At 36.6% G+C, this 17,001-nt stretch overlaps 1 protein-coding gene across 3 annotated transcripts in view; it reads left to right on the top strand.

Moving 5' to 3' along the window:
• Positions 1-17,001, top strand: part of SIK2 (salt inducible kinase 2) — a 121,407-nt gene that overhangs the window by 62,801 nt on the left and 41,605 nt on the right. For all 3 annotated transcript variants that reach the window (XR_290540.4, XM_001500043.7, XM_070272767.1), the window contains exon 4: positions 16,054-16,215. Coding sequence is in view for 2 of the 3 variants with exons in the window: in XM_001500043.7 (XP_001500093.4) it covers positions 16,054-16,215 (162 nt within the window). In the remaining variant the exon portion in view is untranslated. The remainder of the gene's footprint in view (positions 1-16,053; positions 16,216-17,001) is intronic.

Here is a 17,001-nt window from a genome sequence, read left to right on the forward strand (position 1 = left end):
GAATTGTGTGATTTGAATGGGTGAATTGTATGTTGTGCTAATTATATCCCAATAAAGCTGTTTAAGTTACATTGGATTTGAGGGAAAGAGAGAGTAGATACCACTTAATTTTTTTTTTTTAAAGGTTGGTACCTGAGCTAACATCTGTTGCCAATCTTCTTCTTTTGCTTTTTTTTTTCCTTCTTCTCCTCAAACCCTGCCCCTGGTGTATGGTTGTATATTCTAGTTGTGAGTACCTCTACTTGTGTGACGTGGGAGGCCGCCTCAGCATGGCCTGGTGAACAGTGCCATGTCCGCACCCAGGATCCGAACCGGCAAAACCCTGGGCTGTGGAAGTGGAGCGCACGAACTTAACCTTCAGACACCAAGCCATGGGGCCGGCCTCTGCACTTAAATTTTAGAATGAAGTTTCAAGCTAGTTTTTAGAATATAGAAAATGTAGGTATTTTTTTATCTTTTAATCTAGTTAGCAGCATTGAGCACCTGCCCTACCCAGCCAGAGGAGTCAGTAAATGCTTCCTTAAGGAGATGATACCCTGAGATGAGTCTTCAAGAATGAGTAGAAATTGGTACAGTGAGGAGGGTGGAGATATTCAGAGGGAAGAGCCTGTGCAACAGCAGGTATATGTGGGAAACTGCCCTCAGTTTGGAATTAATAAAGTGAAGAGTGTGTGTGTGTTAGAGAGAGAGAGAGAGAAAGATCCTTCCATGTGAATACATAAAGATTCATCACGTTTTTTTAACAGCGTCATGGTATTCCTTAGTATGGTTATGTGCCCTGAATTGCTTAGCCATTCCTCTATTAATGAACATTGAGATTGTTGCTTGGTTTTGGCTATTTCAGATAATGTTGTACTGAACTTACTTGTACATGTGTCCTTGCAGACTTGTGAATGTAGTTCTGTATCAAAGATTAAGCCTCAGTTTTGATAGTCAGCACTGACAAATTTGAGTATGTGCCTTCGGTCTGAGCCATGACCAGTCACACTTCATTGTATAATTTTTGAGCCAACTATTTTAATTAAATCAAAAGTGTTTTCAGATTCTTGTTATTAGGGCTTTATTCAGCCGTGGTAAAGACTTTAGCTTTTATTCTGAGTGATATGGAATGCCATTGGAGGCTTCTGGGCAGAGGACTGACGTGATACATAAAAAGTTTCCAAAGATCACTCTGGCTACTGTGTCAAGAAGAGAAGACAGGGAGACGAGAACAGAAGCAGAAACCCAGTTAAGCTATTGTAATAGTTGAGGCAGGGTGTGACGCTGGCTTGGACTAGAGGAGAAATGATGGAGGTGAAGAAAAAGGGTGGAATTCTAGACATAATGTTGACATTAGAATTGACAGGATTTGCTGATGGATTGAATGTGGAGAGAGAAAAGAGTCTCAAGATTAACTCTAGGAATAGAGTGGCCTTTTCCTGAGTTGGGAAGACCGAGAAAGGTGCAGGCTTAGGAGAGATGCTCAAGAATCCTGTTTGGGGCTTGTTAGTTTGAAATGCAGATTAGATATCCAGGGGGAGTTGATGAGTAGGCAGTTGGTAGATGAAGCTAGAGATCAGGGTGCCCAATATTTTATTAATGAATGAAGAAATCGTTGATAGGTAAATTAGGAAGGAAATGTATAAAACAAAAGTTTGAAAGGGAACAAAGTACAGTTTACTCCTTTATTATGACTCATGCATGGTCCTTTTCTCTCCACTTCTAGGTAGGTCTCATTTTGACTGGAATAGAACTAAACTGGTAAGAGTTTGGAGAGATGAGGGAGAAATACATTTTTATATGTATATTTATTTCTCTCAGAATCTGCCTGTATCTAAGATATGACAGTGCTCAGGAAAATATTTGCTATTAATAATTCTGCATAGACATATTCTAGCTTTATGGAATTATGTTTCATAAAATAGTTATAAAGAAAACCTTTTCATTTTGACCTCCATATAAAATTAAAAATATTTTCACACACACACACAAAAATTACTAATAAACTAATTTTATTAGTTTTATACTAATAAACTTATTATTGGAGTTGGAAAACTTATTAGTAAACTAGGAGTTAAGATGTTAATCGCAGGCCTGGCCCAGTGGCAAGCGGTTAAGTTCGCACATTCCGCTTTGGTGGCCCAGGCAGGGTTCGCTGGTTTGGATCCTGGGTGTGGACCTACACACCGCTCGTCAAGCCATGCTGTGGCAGGCATCCCACATATAAAGTAGAGCAAGGTGGGCACAGATGTTAGCTCAGGGCCAGTCTTCCTCGGGAAACAAGAGGAGGATTGATAGTAGACGTTAGCTCAGGGCTAATCTTCCTCAAAAAAAAAAAAGAAAAGAAAAAGATGTTAATCACTTTATGGTATTTGCTGTGGTAATTTACCCAGCCATAAGGACTTTATGGCCATTAGACCTCAACTTTGGTTTGCCTTTTGAACACATCATTTCCTTAACCACCTACCATCATCTCTGATTTTAGCTATCCCTTTCTCATTGACCAGAGACGACATTTCCAAACCCTGCTCCACATTCTCAGTTCCCCAAGTATCTTTTCTACCTTTTATCTGTGTGTTATGGGAATGCCCATATTTGATAAAGCCTCATTCCATTCATGGCACAAACTGCAACCTAATTATGGTAGTTTAAAATGCTGTGAATTAGGTCTTTGTCATTTATCTGCATGATGAAATTTTCCCTAGGAAACATAAAGCCAGAAACTCACTGCATGTGAATGGTAGATCCATGCTGGCACTGATTGCTTAATCCTCTAAATTTCAAAAGATCGTATCCAAAGGCGTTGACAGATCTCACTGGTTTTTTCCAATTTGTTTGGTTAATAGACATCCTTATTTATAGAAAAGCTTAATGGTCCACAAATATTTGAATAGTACATAAGATATTTTATTTGAACTGTTGGTAATACCAGCGCATGGTGGACTTTAAATTAAAAATAAGGCAAGCTTGGAATTCCCCAAGGCTTTACTTTAGCTCCTTGTGAAGTTACACAGCTCTGAAGGGCCCTTGTATCATGAAATATGTTAGACACCAATACAATATTCTTTGACAATGCCCAGGATGTTTCGTAAACCTTAGAGTGGCAATTTTTTAAGTGAACAATCAAAATTATAAAGGAATCGATGTATTTTTTATTGTTAACAATCTTGTAATACTTGACCAAACAGTGACTTGATTTAGCATGTCTTAAATTTGCAGAAAGCAAAATGGATTTACCATTAAATTCTTTTTTCCTTTCACTCAAAGAGGGAGAAACAAGAGGATGGAAAAGGTTGACTAGACAGATAGGTCAGAGATTGTTGAGAAACTGCTAACTACACAAGGTAATCATAAAACACTTGCTCTGAAATCTACGGACAACACCACCTAAGAGAGAATTCGAGGACTTTTAATGTCTTGCAAGTTGTAGGGCTGTATTCTAACTTTGGTGGATATGGAGCTTCGAGATAAGGATGCAGACACTTTCTAAACTCTGTAGATCCGACCACTATTAGTTTAAACTCTGGCTTTAACAAAATTTAAGGATTGGAGAGAAAGGTACCAAACTGTATCTTAGAGTGCTTTATTTTAAACTTTTGTGTATCAGCAGTACATGGTAATAGTATGTTTGGTTTTCCTAAGAGTAATGATTAGAAACCCACGCTAATCTCTTTCCTGGTTAACCACACCTGTAACACAAGACTAGCCACTTAAACCACCTGGAGACATCATTAAATGTAAGAGTTGAATCTGCAAACCAGCTCTGTGAAGTCATGTTCTTTGTCGAATATTAATCTTTCAAAGGCCACCGAAAAAACTTTGCTCAAGACTATCCCTATTCCTCTGTTATTCAGGGTCATCACCACTAAGTTCTTAGAACAAGCAGGTTCCATAAGCATTTAGTTTCTTTTTCTGTTGTTAAAAAGAAACATTTATTAATGAGCTACATGGTTAGAGGCCTTAACGTCCACTCTCTCATTTAATTGTATTTCTGTCACTCTCACTACTCTTGTTTTGGCACACTACTACTAGCTTTATGAAATGTCAGATCTTTTTTCAAAAACTACCAGAGATGGGGATGCAGGCTCTCCTGCCTGTGTTAGATCGCTGAATACTGCCCAAACTGGAACCACTTACCTTTTGTCTTTCCTGTGCATCTGTTGGCTTTGATCTGTTTCTTATGACTGCTAGCTATCATTCTTCCACCCAGGATTCTGTCTTTTCAGCCTCATTGCTAAGTGAGTAGTAGTTTCAGACCCCAATCATCTAACTTCAGTCCTAAAATAAGTACCCTAAGGATTTTGTACCAGAAATTATAGGGAAAAAGATGAGATAAAAATAAACCATAGGGTTAAAAATGGTTAAGATGGAAATTGTGTTACGTATATTTTATCATAAGAAAAATTTTAATAAATAAACCGAGGAGAAACTTGAAGTCGCATTTTTATACAAAGCTGATATCCATTGAAGTGTTAATATTGAATTAAAAAGCAACCTAGAAGTTATATTGAGTGTATTAAATTATATTTAAGTATATTTAGAAACTAAGACCTAGAAAGATTAAGTGATTTGTGTAAGAGCTGAGAACAGAGCCCAGTGTTTTCAAGGGTAGTCCGTGTTGTTTTGGAGCTATCTTCTTTAATTACTCCCTGGACTTAGTAGTTATTATAACTAACCCCTCTGTCTGTTTTATCTTCCTTTGGAATCGAATCATAATTGGTTCTTCAGAACCGTACCTAATCAATTCTCCTCCTTCCCCAGCACTGAACCCGGAACTAGGAGCCAGTGGCTAAGTCTAGGTGCTAATGATGGGTAAACTGGCTTGGAAAAGGTGATCAAGTGCCCTCCTCTGAAAGGAAACCAGACTAGTCTTTTTCACATCATCTTACATAATAGAGCCAATAATTAACACTGTCTACATGAGCAGTTCCCAACCAGCTGTTCTTCAAGGCCAGTCAGGTTGGTTTTGATATCTTACGATGTATTCCAGATATGTAAAAATAATACAAGTGTATGTGTAATAAGGAACACAAAATATCACAAAAATGTGTGGCAGAGATGTTCAGATTTCTTTGTGCAATTGTAGTTCATTTTGTAGTTGAGCAAACCTCTCTTTTCTAGTATTCAGGAAATTTTGTCAGTCATATTTCTGCTGTGATAATGTTGCATAACAAACACTCCACAATTCAGTGCTTTACATCAACAAATATTTTTTGTCTGTAGGTCAGCTGGGGTGGCTCTATTTCAGGCTGTAGGTTGGGTTCAGATCTGCTCCACTTGTCTCTCATCCGGGGGCATGCGATTCTCATGGTAGAGGGCAGAAACACAAGATCCGAGTCAAACCACACACATTCCCCATGACCAAGATCAAAAACAATAGTTCAGGATGTACACCACCTGTTGTGCTGGGAGTCATTGCAAAGTCTCATAACAGAGGGTATGGATATTTAATCCTATTACAGGGAAGGAGTGAAGAAATGGGAACAAAGATCTACCACAGAAACATTTCAACCTTGTAATGTTAGTTTGTTACTGAATTAACTGCCCTATTTGATTTCTAAATAGTTGAGCAGATAGCTAGGCTCTTGTTTTGTCCAGCTAGCCTTTCCCTTTCATTATTATCCTTTCTCCTCTCTCATAAGTGACTTCGCAATGTCGTTATTACTTCTATGTGGGACCCCAGGAAATATGCATCATAGTTAAGCCACTGGCTGATACAGTAAGGAGCTTGCCTTTTTCTGAACATGTTTGCCCAGGACACTTGATTTGCTGTTTAACTTTATTGCAAGAGCTTCATTGAAAAATTCTTCTTACTCAGCACAGCTTAATCTATACTCTTGAGTTCTCTGTGCCCATTTCTGAGTGAACCAATCCAGCCTAGCTTCATTGTTTTCCACTCTCAATTCATCTGAAGAACTCAATGAAAAAATGAGAGAAATATATTTGCCCTTTGATTTATGAGTGAATGATAACAGGGTCTTAGATCACAAGTATTTGCTAAAAATATATCTTTAGATTACATATATACAGAAACCAAAATATTAGAATTAACAGATTTTCTTCCTTTGTTGTCAGCATCTTATTCTCCAGGTTTGACATTTGAATTCTAATTCCTAAAAATTTCATGGTTTGGTAAACCATAGTCTGTACTTTGGACTATATTTCTTTCCTTCTTAAGAAATAATTGCATATCAAAATAGCTATCTGGATGTATTTATCTGTGTAAAGAATGTGTTAGAAGTGTGACCAGATTGCATTTATAAATATTATTATAACACTACCATAAATTGAGTAAATAGCACACAACATCAGTAGTTCAGCTTAGAGTGACTCATTTATCAGTCCAGTCATATTCATTACTCAGAAATAATTCACAAGAGAGTTTGAGGTCCAGTAGAGATGATAAAAACAGGTGAGATGCACATACCTATTTAGGGAATTGTCTGGAATGTTTAATGCCATCAAGATGACATCATCATCTGATAGTATTAAATAGGACTCTGGGCACTGTCCTAGGCTATTCAGTTGACGTAATTTGTTTTTTAATTACTGCCTAAAAAACAGTTCTGAGACAGTTAATGAAATGTTACTACATGTATCAAAATCAGTAAGAAAACCCAGCTATTGTTCTGAAATTATATTAGGAGAGTTTAGGATGTTTCCGACAGTATCTCATCTTATGTCTGTGAGCCAGTATTGCCTCATGACATCTCTTCTATTATTGTCTTAAAGGGATGATTAAAGTTTTTATTATTTAGCCTTCTTTTCTCATATGTATTGTAAATTTGTTTGCATTAGGGACTGAATTTTATTTCCTTCTGGCTCTCTCATCAGCTATCAGGACCATTCCCATAGGGGTGCTTACATCGTTTGTTTGAATTTTTGCTTAATGGAACCGTACAGCTTATTAACATAGAGTTCACAGTTTCAGATTATTTTTAAGTGCTTTTAAAATGTAAATTAGATCAGGTCTCCCACCTACTTAAAACCATTGAATGGTTTTCCAGTATTTTAAAATGTAGACTCTCTCCTAAGGCTTCTAAATTCTTGCTGAGTTTGACTTCCACTTCTTCGGTTTCTTCCTTTGCCTTCCCCTCTTCCTTGCTCTTTATGCTTTAGCCTCATTGGTGTCCTTTGGTCTCATGAGTGTGCTGCGTCTGTTCCTTGAATGCCTCTCTCCCCAGCTGAAATAGTACCTGCTCATAAGGGCCTCTCCCCATCACCCTATCTAAAGCAGCCTCCCCCTCATACTTTCCAGCTGCTCACCCCAGTTCTCTGGTACACCATAGTTACAACTTTTACTTGTCTACTTACTTATTGTCCTTTCCTCCACCCAAATAGAAGTTTCATAAGGGCAAAGTGCTGAGCATAGTGGCTGACACAAAGAAGTCACTCAAATATTTGTTGAATGAATGGATAAATGAATGACTTACACTTTAAACTCACAAGAAAGTTTAACATTCTTCATTAATTTGATTCCATGAGGAAGAAAGCATTGTGCTTTGAGATTGACCTGAAGGGAATCAGTACAATTGAGGGCCCAAGTAGTCGTTTGGTACTGTGCTCATTATTCTTTTGTAATTGATTTTATTCTGGTTCAAAGCTGAGAGGGGAGTGTGTGTGTGTTCTTAAGATCTGTACACATACATGGAACCTGGGCCAAAAATCATATTCTTTGTACATGTTTATTTTTACAAGCCTTCTTGCTTGATTTGCCCTATTAAATACTTCAAAATTGGAAATAAAAGTTTTTTTCTAATGCATATTTTGTGTTGTTAACTACTAGACTCTTGTTAGACACTGCAGACAGCATGATATTTTCTTGCAACAGGATAAAGAAATTGCTGTATATGGACAGAAGCCAATAGGATAGAAGTAGAAATAAAAGTCTTGAAGGTTTTTTGCTATCAAGTTAGGATCCATGTCTGGAACAGTTTAAGGTAGGACCCTCTCACAAAGAACAAAACTTGGGGTTTCTTACTGAGAAATCAGAGTAGCCAAGGGCCTAAATAACTTGTCCAAGGTCACATAGCAGTGAGAAATAGAAACAGCATTCAAAATCAGGCTTTTCTGACTCCAGAACTCACTTCCACTATATTTTGAAATCTCACTAGGTACAAAGAGATCAGAAATTTATTTTACTTAGATGTTTTATTAAAGATATGAAAATTTTTTTAACTCATCTCTTTATTTGATATCTGTTACTGTCATCAGATATTGCAATCTGTTGGCTTCTATGTGGGGGTTATAAATAATTTTAGAAAATTTGACCATATATACTTTTATTTGTTGCTGAAAACTTGAACATATAGTCACAAAAGTTGATTATAAATAATCTTTAAAACTTTATATAACTGAAAACTCATCTTCTCAGAAGACTATGGTTTGCTTCAGTAGTTTCACGAAGCTTGAAGAACTAATTCAGAGTCTAACAGATGCAAACAGTCCAATGTAGGGAAATTGCTGAAAGCACAATTAAATTGCCAGAGTATACCACGAGCAACAATTTCCTTTAATTTTTGTCAAAGACACAATTTGATATGATTATATACTTAGAAAAACAAATAGAAAAAAGGAAAATGTTTTAAAATTTATAGTTTCATATTCATAAATGTGTCTCAAGGTTAGAAGTTTAATGTAATTTAGTACTATAAGTAATGTTGTAATCTAATACTTAAAATTAGGGTAACCTAATCCATTTTCTATTAGTGTTCACACTGTAAGGTGGTACATATATTAATGTGCTAAAAATTGTTTTCAGGTTTTTACTTTATTTATTGGGCCTTCCTTTCTTAGTTATATTTTATCCAAGATTGATTGGTTAGAATCAGCACAATCTAAGTTACAAAGACCAGAGTCCTGATCTACAGTAAGAGAGTTTTATTTTACAGTAACATTTTGTACTGATTAGAGGAAGGAAATGTTAGAGAAAAAGATGAGTGGAGATTTGAATATGGGGATTGAAAATAATGGATCTTCAAAATAATTTGAAGAGAACAAATGAACCAATTTTGATTCCTTTATCGGAACCTCAGTGTTCATAGTGGTCATACTCCTGAAAACATTATTTCTCTTCAAGTTTAGTAATTAGAAATGTAAAGTCTTTGCAGATTTGTGGGTTAGGGATCTCCAACCAAGATTTAATTATCTGAAGTGGGGTGTTTTTTTTGTAAGCTATTTAAGCATAAAATATTAACTTGGCATCAGCCTTTTTGCTTTACTCCCAAATTACAAATTGATGAAATTACAAATTAAATCCTTTTAACATAACATTAAATATTTAATTGCATAAATTATTAATCTTTTTGGACTGTTATTCAGCTCCAACTTTAAGGGATGCTGATAATTTCTGACTGAACAATATTAAGCTTAAAGGTAGTCATTCAAAAATTCTGACATCCCTGAAACTTAAGGGATGGGTTTCTCTACTTTGATAAGATGCTGGGAAAGCTGCCCCTTATCCCTGGGGGAAGAGAAAGGATGCCACTAGGTGCTGGTTGGTGGTGATGATGATGATGATAGTAGCTAACATTTATCAGCATTTATTATGTGTCAGGCACTGTGCTATGAAATCTAGACTTGTTATCTGTAAATGCAGAGTGAAAACACTGATTAATTATATAAAGCTTAAATCTATATAACTTGAAACCTACTTATTGGGGCTTCAGCTCTACTTAATTTAGGGGTTGGTAGAAGATGACTCTTGAATTTTTGAGGTCAAATGACTGTAAGATGATAGTTATAGGGACTTAGAAGGTGGTAATGAAGTTTAAAAAAGGAGAGATGAGCTCAGTCTTGATAACACTGCAGTAGCAGAAAGAAATTCTATGTAGATATACAATGGAGTAACTGTGGAAAGGTCAAATGTGTTTGGCAAATTTGGAGGTTAATTTTATAAAAATTCTAATCAATGAAGTAAATCCCCAAGGCAGAGTTTCCTAACCTTGATTAAACCTAAGATTTTAGAAACTCCCCTGAAGTTGCATATAAAATTTTATGTGTGTCTTTGCATACAAGTATAATTTTCATTAGACTCTCAATGAAATCTGTGAGCAGAAGGTTCCAGGCCACAGTGTTAAGACTTACCTTGACTGGAGTGACTAAAGGGGCGCCCCTGAGACTGACACTCAGTGAGAAGAATCTGAAAGAGGACTAACATAATCCAGCTAAGAATGAAGCAGCTTGCAGGTTATCCACAAGAAGGTGATAGTTAAGATTAATTCTATGAGGGAAGGAGTACAGAAAAAGAAAGGCAGGGGCCAGAGCTAGACTGAAGGAGGTTTATGTGGTTAGAAGAGAAAGAAGAGCAATCAGTAAAAGAGATGGAGGAAAATCAGATAAATACAGAATCAATAGGGAGAGAGATTTATTTTGGAAACCAATTCAGTGTAAAATATGATTGAAAGGTAATAAACGATGAGAACTAAGAAAAGGTAATTGGCTTTAGCCTAGGGAAGTTGTCGTTGACTTTAAAGCAATGTCAATGGAGTGTGAAACGTAGAAGCCATATCATAAAGGGCTAATGAGTAGATTGTAGTTAGGAAGGGAAGGTAGCCTGAGTCAACCCCTGGTAATATAACAACAATAGTAATAATCATAGTTAAATAATAGCAGCTCACATTTTTGAGCACTTACATGTGTCAGGTACTATGAAGAAATTTTTGTCTTTTTTAATTGCTTTTTTCCATTTAATCTTCACATAACGGTGTGAGGTGGAGTCTATTATCCCCATTTTTGGATTAGCAAATGGAGGTTTGGGGAGGTTAAGTAATTTTCTCAAGGTCACATAGTTAGCAAATGTGAAGATAGAATTTGAACCCAGGCAGCCTGGCTCCTGAACATTCATTCTTAGCACCATACTATTAAATACTAAAAGTATCTACAATGCTGTGAAGTGGGGAAAAAAAAAAGAATAAATGTTTTTGTGTAAGAAGTGGGGAGAATGCAGTTATGTATACGTATTTTCACATGTAATATGAAACACAGAAAGGATAAATCAAAAGTTGATAAAAACAGTTACCTATAGGCAGAGGAAGGGAACAGGGATGAAAGCAAGACTTCTCAGACTATATCCTGTTACATAGTTTTAACTTTGGCATCATATTAAACATCAGGTAAGTGTTTTACATATTCCAAAAATAAAGTTAAATCAAATAGGAGAAAAAAATAATCCCTAATATTTGAAAACAACACATAAACATGCTGTCTTCATATCGTGTTGGCAAGACAGAGCACAGAGATAGCTTTTCAAGTAACTTTAACATAGTATTTTGACTGTACATTCTTAGGGCAATATAATCTCAAGATAAAAAGACATGCAAAGAAATATTAACTTTTAAACTTCATCCAGTAATTTTATTGTTGGTAGTAATATTAGTACAGCTATTTTGAAACTATTTCATGTGTATTATAGGATAAAACAATTAATTTATGTTACTATTAAGAACCAAGATCTTTTATGTAACAGAAAAAGAAAGACAAATGTAAAAATCAAAGAAAAGTAATTCCTATAATGTTAAATTTGAAATGGAATGAACTCATTTTTTTTCTTTTTAAAAGTACTTGTTTCCTAGCTCTGTCCCTGAGAAGAGTTAGAAACAGCGCCAACCCAGCAGTAAAAAGCACCCTGAGCGTCCAGATACCATTCCCCAATAAAAAGAACCAAGGCTTCTTGGAAAAGTGACTGATTCCAGATTTGGGGCAGGAACTATGAGACTTTTTTTTTTTTTTTTTTTTTTTTTTGGTGAGGAAGATTGTCCCTGAGCTAACATCTGCGCCAGTCTTCCTCTGCTTTGTATATGGGACACCACCACAGCATGGCTTGATGAGCAATGTATAAATCCACACCTGGGATCCAAACCATGAACCGTGGGCCACTAAAGCAGAGCACATGGACTCAACCACTACACCACCAGGCCAGCCCCTATGAGACATTTTTATTATGCCAGAAGGCAAAAGATAGTGAATACTTCTGTGGTCATGTTAAAAAACAAAAAAGCGTATAAAGGGGTTCCCATTGGTCAAGGATGGGAAAATTTGAGCATCAAAAAGAATAATGAGGGGCTGGCCCAGTAGTGCAGTGGTTAAGTTCGCACACTCTGCTTCGGTGGCCCGGGGTTCGCCAATTCAGATCCCAGGTGCTGACCTATGCACCACTTCTCAAGCCATGCTGTGGCAGGCATCCCACATATGAAGTAGAGGAAGATGGCCATGGATGTGAGGGCAGGGCCAGTCTTCCTCAGCAAAAAGAGGAGGATTGGCGACAGATGTTAGCTCAGGGCTAATCTTCCAAAAAAAAAAAAAGAAGAAGAATGAATGACTGTAGTGATTGAAACAAATTAAACATAAAAATCCATGCATTCATTATGATACTTAAGAGAATCATAAAAGAAAGCTAAAAAAAAAATAGGAGAAAAAGAAAGCTAAAAAAAATTAAACACACAAATCTTAATAGTTATCATTGGGGGTAGCTAGTGTGCCCCAACCCATTACTCTGAAAATTGGTACTCACAGAGGAAGAATTAAGCATTCAGCCTTCCTGACCTATTTTCGTTGTATTTCAGGATAACTAAATAGCCCTAATTGACAACAGAATAGTTTCATTTAATTTATGTGGCAGGAATAAAAAAATTAGAAAATCACAATTTTGCAACCCCTATGAAGTAATTGATTAAGATACAACCACCAATGCATACTAAAATTAGTGCTGTGTTTCTCAAAGTGTGGTCCCTGTTCTAGCATCACCTGGATACTTCTAAAAAATATATAAATTCTTGGGCCCTTTCCAACACCTACTATATCAGAAACTCTGGAGATAGATGCCAGTAATCTATTTTAACAAGTCTTAGAAGATGTACTCTGGAAATTGAGAACCATGATATTAGGAGAAAGAGTGATTTAATTGAAGGCTCAAGCTATCACCCCCAGACTCGTTGATCAATCTCAGTACTCCTAAAGGCGGGAGAAGCAAATGTTATATTCCTCTAAGTAGATGCACCTATGACATACTCTTGTCATCCTCCAAAAACTTAAACCTGAATCTATTCTGTTCTTTATACTTGAATTCCAAATTATAGGAAATATAAGAGATAGAAGACTAAGTTAAACAATATCCTGAGGAAGCAAGGGACAACACCAAGAATGTAGGATGACCAGCCCAGTTTCTTCAAGTCAGTAGTATGAGAAAAAGGGGAGAGGGCAAGGGGACTGTTCCAGAATAAAAGGACTCCAAAGACAAAATAAGCAAATACAAGATGTACATCTTGTTTGAATCCTGAGTCAACTAAGCCAACTGAGGAGGTTTGAATTCAGACTGCATATTAGATGATATCAAGGAATTGTTAATTTTGTTAGGTCTGATAACGGGATTGTGGTTATGTAAGCAAATGTCTTTTTTTTTTTTTCCAGAGATACATACAAAAGTATTTAGGGTGAAACAAAATGAGGCCAAGATTTACTTTAGGGTTACTACAGCCAAAAAAGAAAAAGAAAAAAAGGATAAACGAAGCAAGTATGGCAAAATGTTGATAACTCTTAAGTCTTGGAGATTCATTATACTATTTTCTCTACTTTCATGTATGTTTGAAATTTTCATAATAAAAAGATAGGAAATTTTTTTAAATCCTCAAAAATATTTATTAGGATATATTTATTCCTGTGCTAGCCTTTATCACAGTGTATTCTAATTGCCTGTTTACTTGTCTGTACCAGTATTTCTCAAATTATCAGTATTGAAAGATCAATTTTTTAAATTGTCCAATCTGTCATAGACCATGATTTTTGTAAAATACAATAAAAATCAATTACCATAAAAGCAAAATGGGCAGGAAGGACATACAAAATATAACCTCCAAAGTTTTGTCATTAAAGTCAACAAACATAAAATTACATTTCACTTAACAATCAAAACAAATATAAACATAGGGAAAAAGAATTTTTTTTTAAACTGGATCCATTCGTTAAAAAAACCCACATAGGCAGTTAGTATAGAGAAGTGCTGTTACACTCATAAGTTTGTTCTGTAACCGTAATTAAGTCGAGTTTTTAATGTGGAAGGTGAGTGTGCTTTTTACATGTTATCTTAAGGACCATGTGCATTAACTCGAGCTTGAATTGATGACAGTGCCCCTCACAGGGGATGATGGATGCCTAAACTGGTGTTATCTGCAGCCACGGGTTTTTGCCTCAGTAACTTCTTTTACTGGTTTCCCAGCGAATGGTAGTTTTCAGGGATGCCTACCCTGCAGAAATCATAAAGAATGGGGGAGATCATAGATATGATAGAATACTTGCTGAAATTTTCACTTAATGAGTGAAAAAAAGCACCTTTTTAAAGAGTTGATCTCTTCATCTCTGGAATATGGATGTTGTCATTTTTCTTTAGTGTGTTAAATATTTGTTGCTGTGATGACAGTGGCTTTCCATGGTAGTTTTAGGTTCCGATATCCCACACCTTTGCTTTTCAGACAGTACCCTTGCTGCCCGGCCTCAAGGCTTTTCTTCCCCCTTGGCTGTGGTAGTGCTAGTTTGGAGTGATCACTTCCAAAAACAATCCCTTACTGTGGATTCCGTTGTGCTTCCCAGGACTCATTTTGTAGGCGACAGTTTGGGTTCTTTTTCCGTGCATATTAGCTTGTGCTTGTTTACGTTGGATCTCTTAGGCTTCTCTGTGTTGCCAAAATCTCAAAAGTCTTTTCCATTGACCCACCTTAACTCGGCATTTTCACCAGAAAGAAATTTTGTCTATCTGGAGAAGTTGATCATTTGTCTATGAAAAAATTGTCTTTGGTGTGGAATCTTAGGAAAGATATTACTAACTAGCCAAAAGATAATCCCTTACAGAAAACATGCTGCGTTCCTCTCAGTAACTTGTCTTTGCCCAAGGGTCCAACCCTTTATTATGGATTTCCTAGCTCACACAGTATAGAAATTAGGCTCAGGTTTACTCTTCTGAGTAGAGAGCACGTTGTCCACTTGCTGGTTTACTTAGACATAGTCACTCTGATGATAGTTTGGATGTTTTGACTGAAAATTCTACATGTTTGTTCTTCACTGATCCGTTTTTCCCCTTCAGAATTATGGATGGCAACTGTGTGGGCTCTGTGAACACAAGGGGAAGCTGTGACGAGCTAATCACCTCAGTTTGTGATAATGGCAGATGTGGAAGAATATACAAAATGTGTGCTTAAATTTAAAGCCTATGACATGTAGAGTATAACACTACTTCACATTTTTATAATACTGCTGATGGAAAGGTTCATGATACCATCCATGATAAGACCTTAATCAGCTAGGTATTTAATAAATACTGTACCTGAGACATTTTGTGCATTGTTCTATGCAATGTGGGAAGTACAGAAGAGAATGATATGGCCCCTCGCCTCAGAAAACTTTAGTGAAGGTATCTGCAGAATTAATTTTCAGGTAAACTGTTTTAATAGATTATAAATTACACAAAGAGAGCTAACATACCTTGCAAAGTGTATTTGTTGAGAGAGTATGGCTGTCATGACAGTGTTTGGTTTAGAGAACGCGTCTGCATATTCTTGGGTAGATCAGCATTGCTCCATTGAACAGGAGAACAGGGTGTGAATTATGTAAACTACTGCCAGGGACGGCTGTATCTCACATTACAGTGATTTGTATAATAACTGCATGAAATGATTGTTTAAAAGAAAGATATCCCTCGTCTGATGGAGTGTCAGAGAATTGATTCATATTCTTTGTTTTACGTAAATTTTATTTTTAAAATGTGGTTAGGAAAAATAGTCAATAAATTTTTCAACACAAGAACAAAGGGGGTGCTTAGGCATAAAAGAGCATCTTGAGTTGTATTGTAAACATTATGCCACTTACTGTTGTCTGGTCTTAGGTTCTCTTCAGTTATCTGGATTCCAGTGAAATATGGTTGGAATTACTTTTCTCAAAGCAAGGAACTTGGAAAACAGCATGTTACTTGAACGCCAACTCTTATTTATTATAAAAGCTTTTTGAGGAAAAAAATCCTGAATACTAATAGTGGGGTTCTTTTTGGGTTTTTTGGTGAATAATTCTGAATTCGCTCTTCTTTTACAGACTACCTTGCTAATCATGGCCGGTTAAACGAGTCTGAGGCCAGGCGCAAATTCTGGCAAATCCTGTCAGCTGTTGATTATTGTCATGGTCGGAAGATTGTGCACCGTGACCTCAAGGCTGAAAATCTCCTGCTGGATAACAACATGAATATCAAAATAGCAGGTAACTGGGACGCAGCTGGCTCTAATGTGATCGGATGTGAGCCATCGCACTCGGTGTGAGCGGAAACAGACCTGCAGGCAGAGATTCAGGAGCATTTCTACCGACGACATTAAGCTTTCTTTTCTTTTCTTTTCTTCATTTCCTTAGTTCTATGTGTAATGAAAAGTAAGGGAAATAAGTTCATTATTAATATCCACAGTGGCAGGACTATAACTGAGGTCTGATTTGTGTCCAGGTCTGTTTGTGGCACTCTGCTGGAGGAGGTGCATTTGTCTGCGTGTGTGAGTGAGTGGAGGCACTGACAGGGCTAGAGGAGCAGTGTGGGTTGCTGGTGCTGTACCCTGCTCGCCTAATTATGCCTGGTGGCTATAGAGAGGTTACAGACAGAAAAAAGACCAAGGAGGTGATGGAAGCAGAATGAGAAATATTTGGACACAAAAGCACCTTGCCTGCCTCTGATACTATAGGGTTTGGATTTATGACATGGAGACTAGGGTAGAGATTGTGTTGCTAGCTTTCCTGCTACCCTTTTCACAATTGTAAAAGCTTTTGTATTTTATATTCCAAGTTTCTTTATCCACATGGTCAAAACTCTCATTCAGCAAATATTTACGTGTCAGGTACTCTGCTACGCTAGATACTGGGGATACAAATCAAGAAGTCATTTCCTCTAATCTTAAAAGTCTAGTGGAATGGTAAGAATAAGTAAAATACAATATGATAGTTACCCAAAAATATTTGTACAAACTGCAGTAGGAATAGAGGTGAAGGATCATCATTCTACCT

This window comes from Equus caballus, chromosome 7 (assembly GCF_041296265.1).
Source record: "Equus caballus isolate H_3958 breed thoroughbred chromosome 7, TB-T2T, whole genome shotgun sequence".
NCBI classification, from domain to species: domain Eukaryota; kingdom Metazoa; phylum Chordata; class Mammalia; order Perissodactyla; family Equidae; genus Equus; species Equus caballus.